Below are 21488 nucleotides of genomic sequence, written 5' to 3' on the forward strand. Positions count from 1 at the left end.
CGCGCGCTTGACTAATAATAATACTCGGCTTAACGGATCTCTCGTCATGCGTCACTGTATCTCTTCTCGTGTTTGCGTACACCGCCGTGATTTAGGAGACAATATCATACAGGCATTCGTAGAGGGCGAGGGGCCATCGATTACCAGCGGTTCATGATTCTCTCTCTCTCTCTCTCTCTCTCTTGTCTGACACGCGCGGATTTGCATGTAAAGGCGGCGATGACATTTTCAGCAATTTGTAAATTAACGGAAACAAACGCGCGTCACCGGTATTTACTGCCTATCACCTTTGAACCGGATCGAGGCGTCGCACGCGAGCAGAAATGACTGTGTGTATATGGCGAGAGAGATCCGATAAGCCGCGCCTTATTTATTAGTCAAGCGCGCGCCTATCCGGCGGATCTTCAAAGTCAATCTTCCTGAAAACGAAGCCCTGCGGAAAATCTTATCCCACATTTCCGATTAATGTTTGCATGGGGAATCGCCTGCCTTTCTTCCCCCCCTCTCCCGGGTGCGCCATGATTTCCGATATGTCCCCCCCCCCCTTCCTCCCCCGGTGTAGTCGCACGTTAATCTACAAGTAGTCGTACGAAAGCAACGACGTTCCCCTGCAACATCGTAATCGACAAGAGCACGAGAACTTTAGGATGCGACGTTGTCAGAAGTTAGCAGGTGTATCTAACATTTCCACCGGTCGCGTGTGCGCTCCCTACGAAAGCAAATACTGTTAAAATATCCAATAACGGCCAATCACGTACAAGGTCGGGTGTAGGTATCGAGGTATGATATCGAATTTAATCAAATCGAAATCCGAGACTGAATAGCGGAATAGAATTCCGACGATGTTTTTGAATTTTTTCGCGATGACCACGTGCGGAAACGCATACATCCGCATCCGGAAGCTGGCCGAATATTGGCCATCGGTATTAAATGACTATCGATGTTATAGCAAGAAAGCTTTAAAAAAGTGTCAAGAAAAAAATATTCTCTCTCTCTCTCTCTCTAAAGCGACTGACACTTCCATAGATATAGGCTTGCGATCTTGTCGAAGACAATTTTAATATTTGTAGCAATACTTGTAATTGAAGCTAGCTTCAGGATAAGGAAAATTATACTAATTAAATCATTATACCCATAAATTATAGGGTTTCTCGCGTAAAATGCGTTGCAAGTAATCAGGAAGCGGTGCCAAACGACGCGTCGTTCACAGGGAAATCCGGATCCGGGGGACCAATATTGCAGCCGCGCGAATTCTCGACATTTCCAAAGTTTCACTTCCTTCGGCGCGCTAAATAGAAAGAAAGAGAGAAGGTGGTGGAGGAGAGTTAATGGAATTAGCTTAGAACTTTTCTAATTAACTCGCCGCGCCGCGTTGTTCTATCTGAGAAGCGCGTTTAAAAATTCCACGGGACCTCGACAGACTTATTACGAACAGTTAATGAGCCCGGATAGTTATCGCGCCGCCAGGAAAATCTCTCTCTTCGGGATGTCACGAGAAGGTGTCTTTGGAAACGAGCGAACATCGGCGACGTCATCTCTCCGTATCGAGATCGAATAAGACGAGACATCTGAGAACTTGGACGAACGGAGACGGGCTCATAGCAACCTCGGCGACGGATAGAACAGAATCTCTACGATGAGCAACAGAAGTCCGCCGGCGAATCCTATAAACAAGAGCAGGAAGGCTGGAATAATATCCTGAAGATCGAGGTGGGTCTTATCGTCAACGTCGCTCTCCACCTGGTAATAGTTAGTGTCCAACATCACTTTTTCCGCCCAATATTTCACCAGGCCGGTTTGCAGGCACACCTGGATCTTGAAATTGAATTCCCTCAAATAAGGGAAGCCTCGCCAAGTGGCGAGCGCCAGCGGATAAGTGCCTATGGTCTCTGCCACGATATGAGCGTATCCTATATTGGCCGTTCGATGCACGTCGGTCAGATTCAACATCACGAGCAGGGCGACGGTGCCGTTCCTGCCCGTTTTGATATCCGCCACGAGGTCATTGTAGACGTCCTCCTCGAAGCTGACGAAGTTCTCGCTGAACATCCGCACCAAATGCTCATTGTCGTCCTCATCGGGTGTGCGGAGCAGATTCGCCAATTGCTCGGTGCCGCCTATCGTCAGACTTGAGCCCAACAGTTCTTCCAAGGTCTCTATCTGGGCATCCGAAGCGTTCATCAGCTGCTCGGCCAACGAGCCTAGATAAAGCTGCGTGATGAAGAAGCCGAACAAGACCCAAGCCACAAACTGGATCCTGCTGGAGGCTTTGACCGGTTGACGGTTGACCACTATGCCCAGCACCATCCCGGAGATGTCGAGGAACGTGATGTCGCGGATGAAGAAGTACTTCACGAGCCCGCCGAGGATCAAGGAGCAAATGATCGCGTACCAGACATTCGGATTGAACGGCGTTATCAGGCCGCGCAGGGAAACGTTCTCGTGGATCGGCACCATCCACGCGATGTGCACCATGCCGTAGGAATTAGTGTACTCTATCTTCGAGCTGTAATTCCACAGGAAGCCGCCGAACACCACGTCGACGTTCATCATATCGTAGAGCCTCGATCGCAGTTCGCTGTCGACCACGACCGTGTTCGTCCATTCGATCGTCTCCCTGTTCAGCGGGACGTTCACGCTGCGCGCGATCTCCTCGACCATCCTGCCCTCGATCCCGCCGAATCTCAGGCCGCCGAAGCTCGAGTGCAACGTCACCGCGTAGGGGAAGATCTGGAACATCGCCACGTTCACGATCTCCTCGCCGTGAAACGTTTTCTCGTTGTGCTGCCATCGAGCCACGCTGTCGGCGTCTCCCCGCTGACACGTAGCCAGAACTGCCGCGTCGGCCGCCGTGTACAAGCCGTCGGTCCGGGACGACGGGCTGCCGGCGATGACAGCCGAATCCCCGACCAACGCCAATATCACGAGCTCGAAGATCGATCGCAGGCACACCCGGTGTATTAGCTCGTCGGCCTCCGCGAGGAAGCTCGCCTCGTCGTCGAACGATCTCGTCAGCACTATCACGAAATCGCACTCGTGCCTGCAATAATTGGTCAGGCAGATGTCTTTCCCCTCGAGAGCGGACGCGTTCTCCGACAGGATAACGGCGTTCACCGCGCCTTCGTACGTCTCTACCACGCTTATCGCCCCCACGTTCAGCGTGTAGATCTGGATCTTCCTGCGCAACTCGTTCATCAAAGGCTCCCCCAGATCGAGGCTGTTCTGCGGCTCGTCCGGCAGCACGAACGACACCCATTCCGGTTGATCGAAGTACTCCTCGATGAAATTCATCGCGCAGGGTACGAACCGCGAGGATTCGTCGCGTTGCTGCCGCCGACGCTCCACGACCTCCTCGAAGATGCTCGACCGACCGGACACACGTTGCGACTGCAACGACGTCACGACGCCGGAGACCGCGGATATTAATGTTACGAGCAAGAAAGAGCGCGTGTAACTTGCTGTATCTCGATTGGAACCGCCGAACCAGTCGGCCATGTCGTCCATGTCGTCCGGACAAGCTCGCTGCCTCGTGTCCGAACCACTTCGTAATGCGGCATTCGCGTAATTGTGTATCGCCCGTGAGCGGCGAGAGTACTCGAGTATCGATGCGCAAATGCAAGTATAGTTGCAGCAATCTAATTGGATAAGGTCACCGAGTGTAAATATCACGTTACGTCGTTTGTGCGCTCACAAAGAGAGATCCGTTTATCATCCACTTACCGGCTCACGCTATATTTGCACATGTGCATATATATATATATATATAATATGTGCGAAAATATATGTAATGCATGTACACGACACTTGCAGTACACATACTTCGTGCACACCTCGTGCAAGGGAGAGTGCGCGAGAATTTCGAAAATATTCCGAGACCGCAGGCGACGTGACAGCCTAATTCCGAATCGCATCGAGTTGCCAAAGATCGGCCGCCTCCCGGGTCGCGCGTTGATCGATCAGCCCGGGATTTCGGATTCCTTAGGGCTACGGCGCGAAAGTACGTACCGATGCGATGCACACGCGAGTATCGATCGCATCGTCGCATATTTTCATCGCCATCGTATTTTCATGGACTTTATGCAAATATTCGTACACACACGACGCCTGAAAAAACATGGCAGTCATGCGATCCCGGCGTTAAACCACATTTGGCATCACGACATTGTGCCGAGTGACGTTCGAATAAACGTATACTTCTCTCTTCCTCCCGCTGCGTAACGGGGAAGTCCGAATTCGAGTGCCGATTCGCACGTGGCGGTTTACGCGGCGGAAAGCTGTTGGCGTGAATAAAGCGATTGAAATTCATATGAAGCATTTTCCTCGCACGATCACCCGCGCCAACCGGGCTCTCTCTCTCTCTCTCTCTCTCTCTCACATCGGTCGCATTTTCACCCTCTCCGCTTTTCTTCTCTCTCGATTTTCCTCGCAGAGAGCAAGCTCGATAAGCTTGAATTTGTTAAGTATTTTGCCGTCGACGTAGAGTCTCTTGTCGTAGCGCGTTCGTGATGAGCGCGAACGTTGCGAGATACATTCTATCTTTTCGTTTCAGAGCTTTCGTCAGAATTCTATGCGTTTGTTGTCCCAGACGAATGAGACGGCGGTATCAACCGGCATTCAGATGTAAACCGAGTCAGGTGAGTCCAAGCCACGCTGTTTACTCGCTTTTTTTTTGCCGAAAATACGCACTTCTACCTCGAGGCGATACATTAGGATTACACAGTTCGGAAACTAATTTTCGATTCAGAGAGCTAACTCGATTTCGCGCTAGAACAATCTTGCCAAAATTCATCTAACGTCGTCGGGGAGCTCCTTCGCGGCTCCTGCATAAGCTGTGGAATTAAGAGATAAAGTTCGCAGGTTTTATCCGTGAATAAAGACTCGAACTCAGCATTATGCTGAGAAGAAGAAGATCGGGACAGCCACTTCGGTGCATGCGTGTGTGCGAGCGCGTGTGCACTTTGCGAAAATTGAACTCTGTTAGAAGGGAATGGATTCCGAAAGGAGAAAAAAACGATTTTATATTATCCGATAATGACAACGCAGACCACGATTGGGTGTGGTTATTCAAGCATAGCTTGTCGTAGCTCTGCTAAAACGTTAATTATTTCAAATCGAGTTTCATTTGTTTGGAATTTAAATCAAATTTATTCCGATTTACGTTTCGAGATTTCTCTCCATTTAGAACTTCAGTGAAATCCAATTTCATTAAAGATTTTCTAAAAATAGAAGCGAGCCGACGTTTGTTTCCGCGCGTTTAACGAATGATAATTTTCGAACGGAAGTGCGCTTAATACACGTCGCCTGGATTGCCTTTTATGCAAACGAACATCGATACACGATGGTAGAGATGCAACAGAAACGTATTTTATCGGTATTCGGCGAATGAGCTCGGATAGGAATGCGGAGAGCGGAGCGACACGCGTCGTGTCGTAATGTCATTAACGACGCAGCACTATTAGCGCTAACTATTAGGTTAACGGGAACGTATCCAGTATATTGCTTTTTTCAGAAGTTCGCATCCGGACGGTACTACTCCGCGTATTCGCTCCATCATGTTCGGGGAAGTCGAGAAACTTCCGGCGAGCAAACCTACATTTAACAACGGAATATCATCACATCGCGAGCTGGTCGTCGATCGTTGATCATGGAATCCCACGAAACCCTTACTTTCTATTTTCGTTTACGTCGCTCTCTCCCTACCCCTCCCCCCCCCCACTTTCCTCTTTGTCTTTAGTGCAACGTATAGTTCAACAGCCAGTATAGTTTAACAACTGGTAACCACGACCCCGTATCCGTTTACCAAAGGCCCTCGCATATCAAAGATCAACGAACATCAACGAATATCAACGCATTCCCGTAGAATATAAGCTCTCGGTATGTTCAATAGTGAATGTGATACTTGATCTTAAACACGCACTTGCACATGGCACATAGCACATGGCACTATTCATTGTCTAAAGACGCACTTTCTTAATATGGACACACCATGTCCTCGTCGCTCGCCCTGAGGAAGATTGCGGCCTTCGGTCGTGCGCGTTCGACGAGCAAGCAATATCACCTCGAAAGAAGGGTCGATACCTCGCGCTTTCTTCAATTTTCCCGCGCCTCAATGTTCGGTTTATTTCATTGTCAAATAACAACGGTGTGTACCGGGAAGAAAAAATATAGAAAATATAAATGAGGGAAAAATATATAACGTCTATGTATAAATCAGATGTGAAACGCGATCAGGAGATGAACGCGTCGGGTATCCAGCGGTTATTTAATATCGCTCGTTATTAATACCGGTTGTTGTCCCCGAGGATACGAGAGAGAGAGTGGATCAAAACATATAAAAATATAACTGCGAAGCGGGAACAATCGTTATTTTCCGCGGCACTTATTAGCGGAAAGATGCGGTTCGTGTGACACTCTCGGAGGGACGTTAATAGAACATAGTGAGAAATGCGCGAGGTCTGTCGTACTTTTCTTCCGGTGTTCTCCTCAGTAGCGCAAGCCGACGGTCCTAACCACCTCTGACTGAATCCTATTTAAACCCTTCAATTAGTTCCGCTTCAATTAACTCTACTCGAAAATTTCATGCACGTGTATTAGAGCGAATTTCCTTCCCTTCTCCCCCTCTCTTTCTCTCTCTCTCTCTCTCTCTTTACTCGTACGATCGTCAACTATTGGAGCGAGGCTTGCTCGAAGGACGTAAAAGTTGACGACGTCAAATACGCGAACGTATGCGCAGGCATTAGTAACGACACTTATACTTTCGCGACGTGATGCATACGGCTTTTCGTCGGTATCTACCTACCATTTCTCCGAATATAAAAATAAATTTCCCGAGCTCCGTGCACCTCCGTTACGTTCGTCAACTTTCCGCTCGAACGGGCGCGTATCGCCAAAATATTTCAGTCGTGTTTCTCTTAACTAGATACGCCGGAAGGAAATATGCGAAAGATGATTCAATCCGCGAAAGCGTAACTCGAAATTTAGACAATTGGAGCATTTCACGCGCGCACGTCCCTACAACACGTGGTTCACGACGACGACTCCTCGCAAATCATTCCGCGTACACGCGTTTAATTAGAGTAAAATCGATAGCAGAAAGACGGCAACACGCTTGTTCACGATGCGTCGCTTGGAACGTGCGCGTTAACCGGCAAAACAGCCTCAATGCGCAATGTAATTAAGTTATTCGAATTTTCCAACCGGGCGTAATTATTGATTTATTGTTTATTATAAGAAGCGGGAATAACGTGTCAAAATAGTAATCTATCAATATAATAGTTCTAATAAACACACTATAATTACAATTTATGTACAATACATTACGATGATGAGTGCGTGAATAAACGTATACCGCATTATGAGCTAATATCCTGCTTATACTGCGTATTAAGGCCGTTCTGCTGATTAGCGTATGAAAATCGTGAAGACGACCGCAAGATTCTCATCTGTCCCGCAGAAAGCCATCGAGATGAAAAGCGCTGACGACCTTTTTCTGCAGCCGACTATGCATGCACGCACGTATACATGCATGCAAACGTAAAGTTTCGAAATATCGATTGAAAAAAAATGAACAGTACGTTTGATCGTAAGATGCAAAGTAAATTTCACGTGTCTGCGTATGAAAAATCTAAAATAAACGCGCGACCTCTTACCATCTCCAATAACCTACATAGATACTTTTAGTTTCGTGGCCGCGTTACCGAAACGAGACTCGCGAACAGAAGCTATCGAGCCATAAAAGCGAGAGAAGACAAAAATAAGGAACACCATTTGACCTTGGGGAATACAGTAGCCGATAGAACAAACGAGAAAACTCCGATGCGGTCACTATCCCCGGGAGAGACGAGACGGCGAAAGATAAAGCGAGCGTGGAAAACTTCGGGGGATGCCTCCTCTTTCTGTGAATTATCGCGCGAATTGCGCGTAATATATAAAATCATCCGCCCGTGTAACCAATCCCGAGAACGCGAAGATCATACGGCTGCGCGCCGAGTTATTATTACCATTATTACCAGTATTATTATCACTGTTATATACACATACAGCGCGCGCTCGCCGGAGAAAAATCCTTCCCCCGAAAGGAAAAATCCTTAATTATCGCGCGCATTCGCGGTGACACGATATATCCCCGGCAGCCTTATCCTCGCCGATCCTTATCCTTTCCGAATGAAAAAGCGACGAGGGAAATCTCGAACGAAACACGCGAGCGTACGAACGCGAACGACCCGGGCAAATCTAATGTCCGTTCGGTCCATTTTGCCTCCACTCCGCGTCCACTTTGTTCACTTTGCCGGTAAACTATAAAATTGAAACCCGACTCGTTCGCATTTGCGGTGACATTTTTTCCATGGTTGGCCGCTCCGGCGAATATTGAATTATTTGCTTTACGGCCAAGAGCTATCGAAAAACCGTTTAACCACCTGGACCCTCTCTCTGTCTCTCTCCCTATTCCTCTCCCCCCCTCGCTCTCTCTCTCTCTCTCTCTCTCTCTTTCTCACTCACTCACTCTCTCTCTCTGTCCCCCATTCAACGTGGGGTTGTCTCTTCGACCGCACTATTCGCACGATTCGGCGCAAAGCCAGGAGAGTACATGGGGTATGAGCGTGAAGTGTAAAGCTTGTCGCTGATCCGTAGCGACCTTTAAAGGGAAGCAACGAGCGCGGACGAGACTGGTTGCGTTTGAAGCAAAACCGATCGATCGATTGTCCCTAGGACGACGACAGGAGGAGAGCTCGTCGTCGGATAAAAGTACTACGGTTAGTTTTCGCGATAGGCGAACGTGAGGCGACGACAGCTCTGCGAAAATTCGCGCAGCGAACGACGCGACGGAACGCTACGCGCGTGAAACTCGCAGCGGATAGACGGAACGTGCGAGAAAGTCCTCCACCACACCCGTTCCATCCCCTGTCCGTACTGGACACAGATGTGCGCAGATATTAAAATATATATTCCATGATATGATACGAGAAAGCGTCCCCCCCCACACACTTTTCCCGATACTTTTCTCGACTTTTCCATATCTAATTTTACGGGAAGTATCGGTTGGCAAAAGTTCGTCCGATCGCCAATGACGATTTCATCGGCGGAAACGATCAGACAGGCTAGCGGGTTTCGACTTGGCAAAAGTTGAAGTTCTATTGAAGCTTGGTGTAATGTGCTGTTATTATTAAGGTAGTTGCATCGCACAGTGTCGTATTTTCAGTGGCGCATCATGGAGGCCACTCAGAAATTTAATATTTGTCGAGCAAAATTACGTTCCTGTATTTATTTCACTACCTAAATAATAAATATCAATTCGAAACGAAGTTGGAATAGACATGTTTACGCAATATTACAGATACGAAAATATTATTTTTTGTAATTTTTTTATTAATGTTATTTTTATACTTTAATTGATCTAATAGAGATAACACAGATAATAGAGAGAGGTGTATAAAAATGTTTAAATATGTACATATATATATGGAAGAAACAATTTTGTTGGTGTAACTGAATTTTGCGGCGTTTATGGGGACCAGATGAGAATTCGGTTGTAGAAACAAAAAAATTCCTGCAGGAGTTTTCGACTCAGTCAATTGTTTTCAGTTGTTTCAAACGAGTTTTAATACAGTCGAATGTTCACACAAACGTTCTTAGTCACAGTAACAGAGATATCATTTCTTACAGCCAAGTTTTCATTTTTTCTCAGCAAGTTTTCATCCGATCCCTATTCTGTTGCAAGAACTGTTCTTTTTCTACATATACATATTAAAGTGTTACAATAAGTTATGAACTTTACAAAATGAATAATAATTCTGAAATTTTTATATAATATAATGTCTTTATTAGTCCTTAACATCATAGTAGATTTTCATAAAAATCCCAAATGTGGTTTAGAAAAAATTAAAATTAAAAGTTAAAATTAGAACGTAATTAATCTCAAGAAATACGTATGAAAAACGTCATCATTAATTGCGAATATTTCAGCTTCCGAATGATCAACCTACTTGCGCCAATAATTAGGTTATATTTAAACTCATACAGCCATTTTATCCGATAGACATTCTGTGGATGTTCTCTGGACGTCGTATAATACAAGTTTCAACGGATTCTATAAAAAAAAAAAGAAAACTCATTTTGTGTTGCAACTACCTTAATAGAAGAAACACGGCTGAAAATCCGCCGAACTTTTTGTAAATCCCTAATACCTCAGCATTCGAACGGACGAACATAAAAGAACCTTTAAACGCACTCACTAGGACCGTCGAGTCCGCCCTGCTCGGAAGATAAATTAGACGATTGGGCCATTAAAACTTCGTGAGACACGCTTCGGACGCTCTGCGACCGCTAATGATAATCGGTTATTTCTCATTTTCCTCCTGCAACCGGAAGCTCGCGAAGGACTCGCGACGCGAGATACGTCGTTAATTCTTCCATAACAAAAGACGCACGATGCTCTTGGCACGAAAGTGAAGCGCGTAATGGCGAGGCGCGCGGCGACAAAACAGGATAATCGAACGTAAAATTCCGCCCGCGTAAATTCGCCGCTTCTCGCCCCCGGAAATCGACTCTCGCTCGATCGCTGGACACGTATGTACGCGCGCGCGAATGTGTGTGGGTGTGTGTGTTTTTAGATTTGATTAAGGGAGGAAAACCGCAGCGATTTTGCACATTACGAGCGCGTAAAACCCATTATTCGACGCTGCTGATTCCCCCGATTCTAGCGGATCCCCGCCTCCCCCGTCGCGACACACGATGAAAACGATGATCGCGATTATTCTGTTTTCAGTATATTTCCGGAATGGGGACGGGTGGACAGGCGAGTAACGTGAGCTACAGCAGCGTCAGTCAGAGCAGCGACGGCGGTGCGTGCACGGCCGGAAGTGGGCCCCCTAGCGGAGGTATCTGACGTCACACATCGGCCCGATCAGGGCCGCGTCGAGAGCGGGCGATCCGATTCCGTGACGCGTGATTGTAAGTCGCGCCCGAGAGAGCGAGGGAGAAGAGGGGAGGCAGGTTTCTCTCGCGCGAGGAATCGAGGGAGGAATCGAGGAGATCCCGCAAGACTCGACACATCGATCACCGCGTCCCCGGCGAAATAATGCCGGGGCGGAATTCTCCGGGCTCGGGAGAGCTGCATTCGGGAAGGTGTGGTCCCCGGGATGAATAAAACCGCCGAACCGGACGTCAAGTCGACGTAGGTCGCGCAACGCTCGCGAGAACGCTGTGTGAGCGACGTGGGCAGACGACGTGGGAAGGCGAGGAGCCCGGGAACATGAGGAGAAAACCGCGGAAAAAACGAAGCACGTACTTAGCGTACAGCGCTCTCGAACGCTCCCCCGCGAGATTAAGGTTGCTCGTGTCGAACGTAATCGCGATTAATCGACGAGAGGGAGAGGGAGAGAGAAAGAGAGAGACGAGCGAGTGTGACCTGTGAGTGTATCGTGCGACTTCCCGCAGGAAGGATGGCTAGAAGGGAAGAGGGGAGGAAGAAGTGAATGAAAACGAATGGGGGGCGTTTGTAAAAATCAACGTGATATATAAAATAACCGGCCGGCGAGTCGTGAGACGCGACGGACGTGAGAGACCGAGAAACCTCTAGGTGTTTCCTCCGTGTTAGATCGTACAGGGAAGAAGAAGGCGTCGCCCCTTTCACACGTGGAATTGTTGAATTACACGCGACCCCGCCGCCCGTGGACTGGTTGCATCGGTGTGAATCATCGCTACCTCTGAATCGATCCAATCGTCTTGGAGGCGTTTGTATACCATAGAATAGAATTACGACGTAAGGAAGAGGAACAGCGAATCGCCAGTCCGCGCGATTAATCATCCAATACTATTCGGCGCGACTCGAGTTAATTGTGCGAGACCAAGCTAGACGCCGCCCGTGACAAATTAGATAAACTCGACGGGGCCTCCTCGTTAGCGGGAAAAGGGGGGGGGGAGGTAACATAGTGTCAAACGTGAAGTTGCACGATCGGATCTATACAAATCGATTATACAAATTAAGATCGCGTCTCCTCTATCTATCTCTATTTCTCGCTCTTTTCGCGACAAAACGCGCGCGCGCGCGCAGGTAGTTTCGCGAAAGGGAACAGGTCGTAGATATGAATGTATACGGGAAGAGATATGGGACAGCCCTTAAAGATGGGAAAAAAAGTCGGAGAAGTTCTGCTTTTGACTTACGACCGCTGTGCTTAACGCGATCGTGCGAGATTTTTCTGAATGGAAGGGCTCCCGAGCCCTTTTCTTTCAAAGCCCTCACCTTATTAAACTTTCGCGGCAGCGCGTAGCGCGATGTATACTGGTCTGTCCGCTTCTTATTTTAATCCCACTTCATTATACGTCAATTAACGCGCCGCGCGACTCCCCCTCCGCTGAGATCAATAGGAGTATCGAGCATTCCCGTCGTTAAATAGAAATGCGTAACGTTTATCTCCTGTTGTAACAAAAAAAATAAACTATCCCCCTCCCAATCTCGGTGGTCTCAAGTATTCGTGAGTACTCATAAAAGTAATTAACAAATGGCGCGTGTGCCGGGATTGCTTGCAAAAGTAAGCGAGAAGTGATTTCTAACTTCAAAGTAACTTGAAACTTCCGCGCGTTTTCAAACTTGCCTCGACGCGCTGTGATACTTCTGTCGAGAGGGAGGGAGGGGAGGGGAGGGAAGGAGGCGATATCCCGTGCAAATTAAGAGGAGAGATCGCCCTGTAAACTCGCGAAACGTTATTTTATCGTTGAAAACAACTGATTCAATATCTATCCGTACAATGACGACCTCGGCCACCGAAAACTCTTTCAACCTCTGACTTTCTTTCCCGTCGTTAACACACTTTGCGACGCGTGACTTATTCGCTCTTCGCGTGGAACGTTTCCCGTAGATACGAAATGTCTCCCGACGATATCCGTTCGAAGCCGTGCTCGTATTCGCGCTAGCGCCTCGCGACTATAGATTAACGCATCGCGCGACTAATCGTTTTAACGAGAGAGCCGTTTAACGCCTTATCGAGGAATTTTACGCTCTAGCGAGATCCAGTCTAGTTGATGAATATTTTGTTAAAGTTTATATATTACGATCGCAAGCGACCAATTGAGCGATTTTAGGCGGATGCGAGCGATATATATCGGCAAGGTCTCGGCGCAAGAAGCCATTACCATTCGCGTCGGAAGCGGACGGCAAAACAAGGACAAATCGTCTCTTTCATTATCGCCCGGCGAGGCGAGCGTTCCGATCGTGGTGGCATATATACACGTATATGTTACACATGGAACCGACAATGTTATTATTTTAGACGTCGATCGAATTCTACCGTACTAATAGTGTCTCGTCAATTCGCTACACACGTGCAGCCAGTGAACGAAAATGCGTGAGGTTATATTTAAATTCGACAAAAGTAGCGAACGCCTAAAAGAATTTTACTTCTTCGATACCGAAATGTCTTCCTCTCTTCCTCTTTCTCTCTTTCTCTTTCTCTCTCTCTCTCTCTTCTTACGTGCCACCTATCGTCCTTAACCGATTCAATCCCACTTTGAACTTCTTTTCATGCAAGAATCGGCATTTCGCAGCGAAGAACTAACCAAATTCTAGCGGGAGGGTTTCATGAAATATCGCGTGACACACACGACAGGTCGAAATATATCTCCCAGGTAGAGTGGAAAATGAAGATGACGTGAAGATGACGTGAAAATGATGAGGAAATGATAGTAAAATGAGTTTTATAATCATTTTCTCATCATCCTGACGTCATCTTGATGTCATTGTGATTTTTTGTTCTACCCGGGATACAACGTAACGTATGAACATAAAAAGAGAAATCAATGACAAAGTTGAGTAGTCGCTCTGTCACTTTTTTCAAGAACACTAGAGAATAAAACTTTTCCTCCTTGGCTGTAAATACCGTCTATAAATAAATACAGAAATATTCTAATAAATAGGAAGAATGTTACTTTTTAATGGATATAGTCTTGTATGTACAGAGGTACAGAGTCTATCTAGATTCGCAAGACTGCACCTCCGAAAACTGTGTCTATATAACATACTATCCTTTATAATAAAATAATAATAATATATAAATGAGTAATTCACTTACACAGAGATCACCATACCCCTTCCACTTCTATCTCCTAAACGTGTTGCGTCGCATCTCAAGCGAAGATGAATCTTCTCATAAGGCCATGAAATTAACACCTTGTATTTTATCCATAAGAATACATCGATGCGTCGTCTGTTCACTAATCACTTTATAACTGCCAACGATCTCGGCTGATTCAAAATGGCTAAAGAAGCGGCGGTATGGCCATCTATGGTCACAAGAGCATATTAAAAACCCAGCTTGAGCGACTGAGACCAGGGACGTAGAACACGGGGGCGATTAGTATGGCATTAGTATTATATTATATAACGATTTTATGATTTGTCACGTCCAAATACGTCTTAATCGCTGCCGGTCAAACACGAGTTTGTTGATAATTGAATTTAATCGTTTCCGAACGGAATTAAATCGGAAATGCCATTAGAAAATTAATACATTTTATTTATTAGATCTGTACTTTATAACAAGTCGCTCTGTTCGTACTTCAAATAAAGTAGATATATAAAAGTAAAAGAGATAACAGAAAATTACGTAATAACTTAAAAATATGCAGCTATAAAGAATAAACCTATTTTACTTTTTTTCAGTCTATTATATGAAGAGAGATTCCGATTGATTAATTAAGCCAACGGCGCACAGTGCTTTCGTGCTCGATAGAAATACTGCGTTCTTATTGGTATATTCCCATTCATTTTCGGAAATGCACCAATCAGAACGTATTTCTATCAGAAAGTATTTCTGTCCAGCAAGTAATTCAGCACGAAACCAGCACCGTGTGCCGTCAGCTTGAAAGAGCTTCTCTCCTATTAGAAACTCTGAGGTTAATTAATAATTTATCATTTCAAGCCTATTTTTAGCTGCACCATATTACACTTTTTGCATTTAAAATGAGGTTGGCATGATTGCTTCGAAACTTGGAAGATTGTAAAGAAATATACAAAGCCTGCGTTCGGAGAGCACGCTGTCAGCGCTATTGCACTATTCTATCTTTTATCGCTCATTAGACATAAAACAAAGATAAAATAACGTAACAGTATTGAAAGTATGCTTTCCGAACGCAGCCAAAATAAGTAGCTAAAAGGAACGCACTTCTTGTCACTTGCATGGTTAGGTTGAGTTGTAACAGGTTAGGTTAGCTCCGGGTATAACGCTATGTTCTGTTATTATACAAAAGCAGTGTGAGATATCTATCAGAATGCTGCGACAGGGAGAAAATTTCCCCCGGCGGGAACTTTGTACGCATGTGTAAAGTACATGACGAATCACGTGACCGGAGTGAACATACTCGTGCTTAGATGCAATACTGGGGCCGTTCCTCGACACCCGTATATATTTTCTATTTTTTTCTTTGTTATTACTTACATACTACCAAATATGAATCACATGAAATTGATTTGAAATGAATTCTCCTTCTTTCTTCATAATTTTTCCTTTTCATTTCCCATCCCTTCGCCATGAGCGATCTAGCGATACCCTAAATTTTAACGAAGTATGTACGTGACTGAGGGAAATTGCACCAGTTTATATGGCACATGCGCGATTTTTTTTATCCTCGTCTCTCTTCTCCTGTGAAGTCGTTGGGTCTTCGTCTTTTCTTCTCGTAACACCGGACAAGTGCGGTAGCTGGTTAGCTTCTCACTTTTGATAGAAAGAACGGGGATTCCCGCACATGTACCCGTACTGGAGATACGCATGGCAGGAAATAACAGAAGCTACACCAGGAGTGATGAGAATTAAAGGAGAATTTTGACACATTTGTCGTGTTTAACTCGCTCGAGTGGTCGTATTAAGAATGACGTATCCCGGACTGGTACTCCTTGTTGGAGTTGGAATTGGATTAGCAACGTTCCTTTATTATATGTTCGCTGAAAACAATAGTGAGAATGATCAAAGACAACAGTATAACTATGCAGACGATAGAGCACCGGATCATTACGACTGGGGGATTCAACCTACTTCGTCACATAGGTCTGAAAAGCATCAGTGTCTTAACATATATACAAAAGTATACACGTATCTGTGCTTGTTAATAATAAAGGACATTAATAGTTAACTATTATACATATGTACCTTTAATGTCAATATTTTGAACAGCATAGATTATTGTATATTTCAGTATATAAGGTTTACTCAAGGTATATAATTTAAATGTGAAGATCAATGTCATACTGTATTTGAGAGAGAAAAGATGATGTATATTGAGATAACATGATATGTGTTGCATATTTTTATAACAGCTGTTTGTTTTTAGCGGTAAATTAAATAGAAGAAACTTGTCAAACTCTTCATTGAAAGAGAGTGGCAGAGAAAGAAATCACATGAGAAGCGAAGATATAAATAACTGTTCAATCTGCCAATACGCGATAGTTGGATCTGATGTGATACAACTACAACCTTGTAGACATAATTTCCACCAGGACTGCATTAAACAGTTGAGATCTTACAATCCTACGGTATAATACATGAAGATAACGATGCAAGTACAAACCCTTCAACTGCGAACGTAGATTTACAGACATACTATTTTGCATTACAGGCCCCATGTCCTAATTGCAGAAGATTCATCGCGCGCACTACATAAATTTGTTACAAACGCCGCACAATTTCCTTTGGAACGTTTTCTACAGCCATTGGCAAACATTGATGTTTATTTTTATCATGGTTACACCATGTGATATATAACCGAAGTACCACAGAATATCACATAGAATTTGTGAAGTTGTTATAATCTTTCTACACTAGATATCACTTGTTGAATTGATCGAGATATTTTTCAAATTTCTGGTTTTCCGAAGGTTCGGCTACTTTATATGAGATAGAAAATAAGAGCTTCGTAAGAATTGCGACAACAGTAACGTTACAACAAAAACAGGGAAATTTTCAGCCAATGTTCTAAATTTCAATTGAGATCAGTTGCATATCATCTGGCAATTGAACGTAAAAAGGTGATAACGCTACAATTTACAAACGATACAAACATACAAATCTAATTATTATATATCATTTAAATTTGTTATAGAGAGTGTCCATCAAATGAGATTACTGGATTAAATTATTTTTCATTTAGTTTGATTTAATCACATAACTGTAACTCGCGTATTTTAAGAAATAAGATATCAACAAAGTATAGTCGCGCGTTAATAGCTAAGCTGAAATAACGCAGGCGTTTAAATTAAATTATTATATTAATTATTTTCATACTTCTAATTATTTATATCTAGAGCTCATTTCAGGCTAATTTCCTACGTATTCAGCGAACACTACACGATTGCTCACGCCAATTATACGCATAACAAATTAGTTCTATTCATATCGCGATGAGGTAAATTAATTAGTAAAATTAACTGTGTTAAGCTATCGTGTGAGTTGTACGAAAACTGAGTTGTACGAATTATTGAAGCGAATATAATGATATGCTACACTCATTCTGCTTTCCTTTTCGTTTGACTGTAAGCGGATTTAGATTTCTCTTTCGTAATATCGCGAGCACACATGGTATGACGACGATGATGGACACGTACGCGCGCGTTCCTGGCATTACGAGAGACGACGTACGTTGCACGTGCGACGCAACGGCGCGTTCTGTAACGTTTGTCTAGTGAGCGGCATGAGTCCGGCATGGAAAGCGAGGTGGTCGCGCTTTACAGCCAGTTCTTCGGGAAGCGTTTCGAGCCGGTGGATGCGACGGACGGGACTCCGCGTCATTCTTGCTCTCGTGGGCGCGGATTACGCGAGTCGGCCCGGGAACATGCGGCAACAGTGAGAAAGGATGAACCGATCGCACCGTTCTTCGCGTCAAAATGTATCAATGGAACGAACATGACCGGATTATTGTTCATTACATTGATTGTAACTCACACGGTCACAGGATCGCGCCTACCCGCCGCCAAGGAGAGACGGGGTACGTAAACTCATTGCTGCGTCACGTCGACGCAAGGGGATCCTTGCAAGCGCGACGATTTATTCATTCTTTTCTGTCGGCTCACTGCTACACGTCGGGATATATATCGATATACCCGAATCAACCGGTGATCAATTTCACGTATACGCGATGCACTTGATACTCGAGCACGTGTTTGAAATATCTCGTCGAATCGCGCGTCGGTGAATTTTAAATATGGTATCTCGGCGGTGCATTGTTTGCTCTCCTTTCGCTTGTATCTAATTTACGAGGAAAGGAGAGCTACCATTTGTCGAATTCACCGGCCGACATTGCATAGTAACTAATAGGTGTTGAAACAGGTGTTAATTAAGATGACGCCCCGCGCTCTTCACGGTTCTTCGCTGCTTGTATCTGTTTCAACCGTATGAAAAGTTCCTTTCACGATAACGGAAAACACGGAGTGTACGTCAGATATATCAAATATCACATATCAATTGACCGATCGATAGAAATCGCCCGTGTCGTAACGCGCTTCCACTCGCTGTTTTTCGCCGCCGCCGAAAGTCCAACAATGAAACGCGCTCAAGCCGAGAGTGCGATTAAATCGGCACACACAGGAGGATGTTCTCCTTCCGTTAAACCGCTCCGCTTATTCGCACGCTGCAGGGTTAAACATCGGTCGTCCCATTTCTGGACCGGTTCCACGATCGTCGAAAGAAGCAAAGCGAGTCGAAGCGGGTAGAGCCGCGCGTTAATTTTCAATTTTGTCCGTGTTCGGGTATCCTCAAAGGACGCTCGCGCGTGTTATAATGACAGAAATAAATACGGAGTAACAACGGATATTTCCACTTGTTACGTTCGTGTTGTTTATCTCGTTAGTCGCGCTCTAACGATGCAATATATTATAGCGACTCGAGTCGAGGATCGCCAACGAGAGCTGCCTCTCTACTCTTTCGTAGCTGTTATGAGCAGCATAACGCGTAAACCAAAATGAAACATCGTCCTATACAAATTTAATAGCCCTTTTGCTTCTAATGGCTCTAATTTTATATACATGTAATAAATTAAAATATATATATATATATATATACTCGATGTATTTCCAACAGCGAGTGTGAACGAGTTTGTTTTACCGCTCTTAGATGCATAATGGGGTTACGAGAATCTCACGGTGACCTACGTGCCCGTTTCTCGCGATAAGCGAAGACGGAGACAGGTAGTGCCACACATATACACTCGCATACACATAAGTATACCTCTGCGTGTATGCACGTGTGCACATATTCCTTCGCGTATATAAGCGCGTATATAACAATTGGGATAATATTGCAAGATATATCGGATATCGCGCTTTGTCGTCGCAAGGATTACATACCATACTCTCTCATTTAACGATCTTGTCGAATAGTGAGAAGACTGATACGTGACTGGGCACCTTTGGTATGGCTCGCGCCTGGAGAACGATTCCTGCCCCTCGGCGTACCTGAATTCCTGGATAACGTGCAGTCGGACCAATATTACCTTCGCACTAGAATAGACGTAGGTAAATGTTCGAAATGGAACTGCACCGTATAAGTAGTCCGTGATATACAGGGTGGACCGATAATTATTAACATCTCGAGTATCTTCGAGAAATTATGGGAAGTAGATAACGGAAAGTTTTGGAAAACAACTGCCTTTTAGAAATTATCCTGCAACTCGCAATTCCGCCAATATTCAAGTAACACCTGGCAACACGAGTGTCTAAAAGACGTCCCATTATTTCTTGTAGACGTCTTTTAGGAATTCGTTCTCTCGTATTTGTGTCCTCTCGGTACCTATTAGCTCGTCTCGGATATACACGAGAGAAAAAATATCCAAGAAATAAAAAATATTCAGCAGGTACTAATAATATATTTACTTATACTGATATACATATTTTTATACTGAAAGAAACATTTTCTTCCAATGCAGAAATATCTATTTTCTTAGATGTGCAGCTTTAATCGAAGCAATTATTTATTCTATTTAAACAAAAAGATTTAGAAATATAAGTAAATGTATTATTAGCATCCACCGAATAAATATTTGTTGCTTTTTAGATATTTTCTCTCTCGGTGTACTTATGATGTTATCACGATCATTATCGATATGCTTTAAAACGGAGGACTTCCGATACAGAATCCTTACTGAGGAATCAATCGTCCTTCCTGTACGGCCGGAAACCCGCCGGAACCGTGCCCGTCTATGCTCTCACGAAGAAGTGCGTTTCCACGGAGAAGACGCCGACGTCGAGTCGGACGCCGAAGAATGACCAGAACGTTCTAACGCTGATAAGCAATAATGAACTCTCGGTCGAGCGACGGCCTGACACCGGCGACCTGACAGCACAAATAGTAGAAAAAATACGACAGGCAGGTAAAACACGAGTGTAGGCGAACGACAGGCTCACCCGCCTCTCTCAGCCGCTCGTCTCCGCTCGATAATAATCGCTCCGATCGAGGGTCACGAGGTCGTCGAAGTGAGCCTTCGGATCGACCCCCGTCTTCTGTTTTCTCTCACGTGAAACTCATTTGCAGACGGCGACGGGGTCGGGTATCGACAAGAGGCAAGGAGAGAACAGATTTCGTCGGAAGATGCACTTTCACGTAACCTATTGGATGTTCTATCCGTTCAGCGAGGGAAAGACGATTTGCGTGCTGGATCTCGGATTTTTCGGCAGCTGGCCGATACCCACCGTGGCCGGCGTATGCATAGGCACGCTCAAAGGATACGGCAGTCATATCGGCGATTGGGAGCACATGAGTCTGTATTTCAAGGTAAGTCTCCTCTGTCGCCTTGATAACGCCCTCAAAATTAAAGAGCTCTTTCTCCTTTTATCACATAAGCGCATCTATGTATCAAATATAATCCCGTATGTCGTCCGATGTCGTCGTTTAGGACAAGGAGCACCCTCTGACGATGTACGTGTCGGCGCACGACGCGGGCGCATTTTACCGATACGACCCGCAAAACGGCACTTTCGTCTACGAGAGTCAGGAGACCAGAAAGGGCCTCTTTCAGAAGCCGACGTTCCCCGAGAAGGTTTACACAGCCAGCGGCTCGCATCCGATTCTATTTAGCGCGCGCGGCTCTCACGGGCTCTGGACAGCTCCGGGGAAGCATAAATTTGTCCGGGTGCCTCGTCTGTACGACGAGAGCGGATTCGGAACTGCCTGGCCGACGTGGAAGAGATTGGAGCTACTCCCGGAAGAAGATAACGAGGCCTTACCCGGCTGGATGACTTTTAAAGGCAAATGGGGTAACCCGAGCAGCAACTGTCACCCGCTGGCGAAACTGGGGTTTAACATTTGCGAATTCGTAGACGGTCCAACCGGGATACCTATGAAAAGATTCAACTTCCGCTGTTAAGATCTGTCATGACTAAGAAGTTGCTTTCGAAAGAAAACCTAACGATAAAGACGTTCATTACCTGCAAATTTAATTTTACGCAATGTGAATACGCGTGCGCATGTGTGTGTGTCTGTGTGAGGAGAGACAAATCGGCGGTGAGATGC

At 45.3% G+C, this 21488-nt stretch overlaps 3 protein-coding genes across 6 annotated transcripts in view; all 3 read left to right on the top strand.

The window, feature by feature from the left end:
* The window catches only part of LOC106741743 (dopamine receptor 2), a 28463-nt gene extending 14461 nt beyond the window's left edge, over nt 1-14002 (top strand). For 2 of the 4 annotated variants that reach the window (XM_014614021.1, XM_014614022.1), the window contains exons 3-4: nt 4550-4634; nt 10766-14002. In XM_014614021.1, coding sequence (XP_014469507.1) covers nt 4550-4634; nt 10766-10885 — 205 coding nt within the window. In that variant the 3' untranslated portion in view covers nt 10886-14002. Of the gene's footprint in view, nt 1-4549; nt 4635-5509; nt 5875-10765 lie in introns of all 4 variants that reach the window. The other 2 variants (XR_001374204.1, XM_014614024.1) reach the window with 2 other exon arrangements.
* A 1620-nt stretch (nt 14003-15622) lies between these two features.
* LOC106741746 (zinc/RING finger protein 4-like) lies at nt 15623-17494 on the top strand. Its single transcript, XM_014614029.1, has 3 exons — nt 15623-16037; nt 16321-16522; nt 16606-17494. The coding sequence occupies exons 1-3, from the start codon at nt 15862-15864 to the stop codon at nt 16648-16650; spliced, it is 423 nt and encodes a 140-aa protein (XP_014469515.1). The 5' UTR covers nt 15623-15861; the 3' UTR covers nt 16651-17494.
* Nucleotides 17495-17583: 89 nt separating this feature from the next.
* LOC106741744 lies at nt 17584-21403 on the top strand. The gene is made up of 5 exons (XM_014614026.1): nt 17584-17970; nt 19361-19495; nt 20113-20345; nt 20511-20750; nt 20872-21403. Exons 1-5 carry the CDS (start codon nt 17688-17690, stop codon nt 21340-21342), a joined length of 1362 nt encoding a protein of 453 aa, XP_014469512.1. The 5' UTR covers nt 17584-17687; the 3' UTR covers nt 21343-21403.
* The last annotated feature ends 85 nt before the right edge of the window (nt 21404-21488 follow it).

Source organism: Dinoponera quadriceps, unplaced genomic scaffold, assembly GCF_001313825.1.
Source record: "Dinoponera quadriceps isolate SergipeBrazil2010 unplaced genomic scaffold, ASM131382v1 scaffold587, whole genome shotgun sequence".
In the NCBI taxonomy this organism is placed as follows: domain Eukaryota; kingdom Metazoa; phylum Arthropoda; class Insecta; order Hymenoptera; family Formicidae; genus Dinoponera; species Dinoponera quadriceps.

Bases quoted from the DNA above. Each gene is read 5' to 3' on its own strand.
- LOC106741746 (XM_014614029.1), top strand. From the start codon at position 15,862: ATGACGTATCCCGGACTGGTACTCCTTGTTGGAGTTGGAATTGGATTA. The intron at 16,038-16,320 runs GTCTGAAAAGCA...GTTTGTTTTTAG, and splicing joins CAACCTACTTCGTCACATAG to CGGTAAATTAAATAGAAGAA. The intron at 16,523-16,605 runs GTATAATACATG...TTTGCATTACAG, and splicing joins TGAGATCTTACAATCCTACG to GCCCCATGTCCTAATTGCAG.
- LOC106741744 (XM_014614026.1), top strand. From the start codon at position 17,688: ATGGAAAGCGAGGTGGTCGCGCTTTACAGCCAGTTCTTCGGGAAGCGT. The intron at 17,971-19,360 runs GTACGTAAACTC...CTTGTCGAATAG, and splicing joins CGCCGCCAAGGAGAGACGGG to TGAGAAGACTGATACGTGAC. The intron at 20,751-20,871 runs GTAAGTCTCCTC...GTCGTCGTTTAG, and splicing joins ACATGAGTCTGTATTTCAAG to GACAAGGAGCACCCTCTGAC.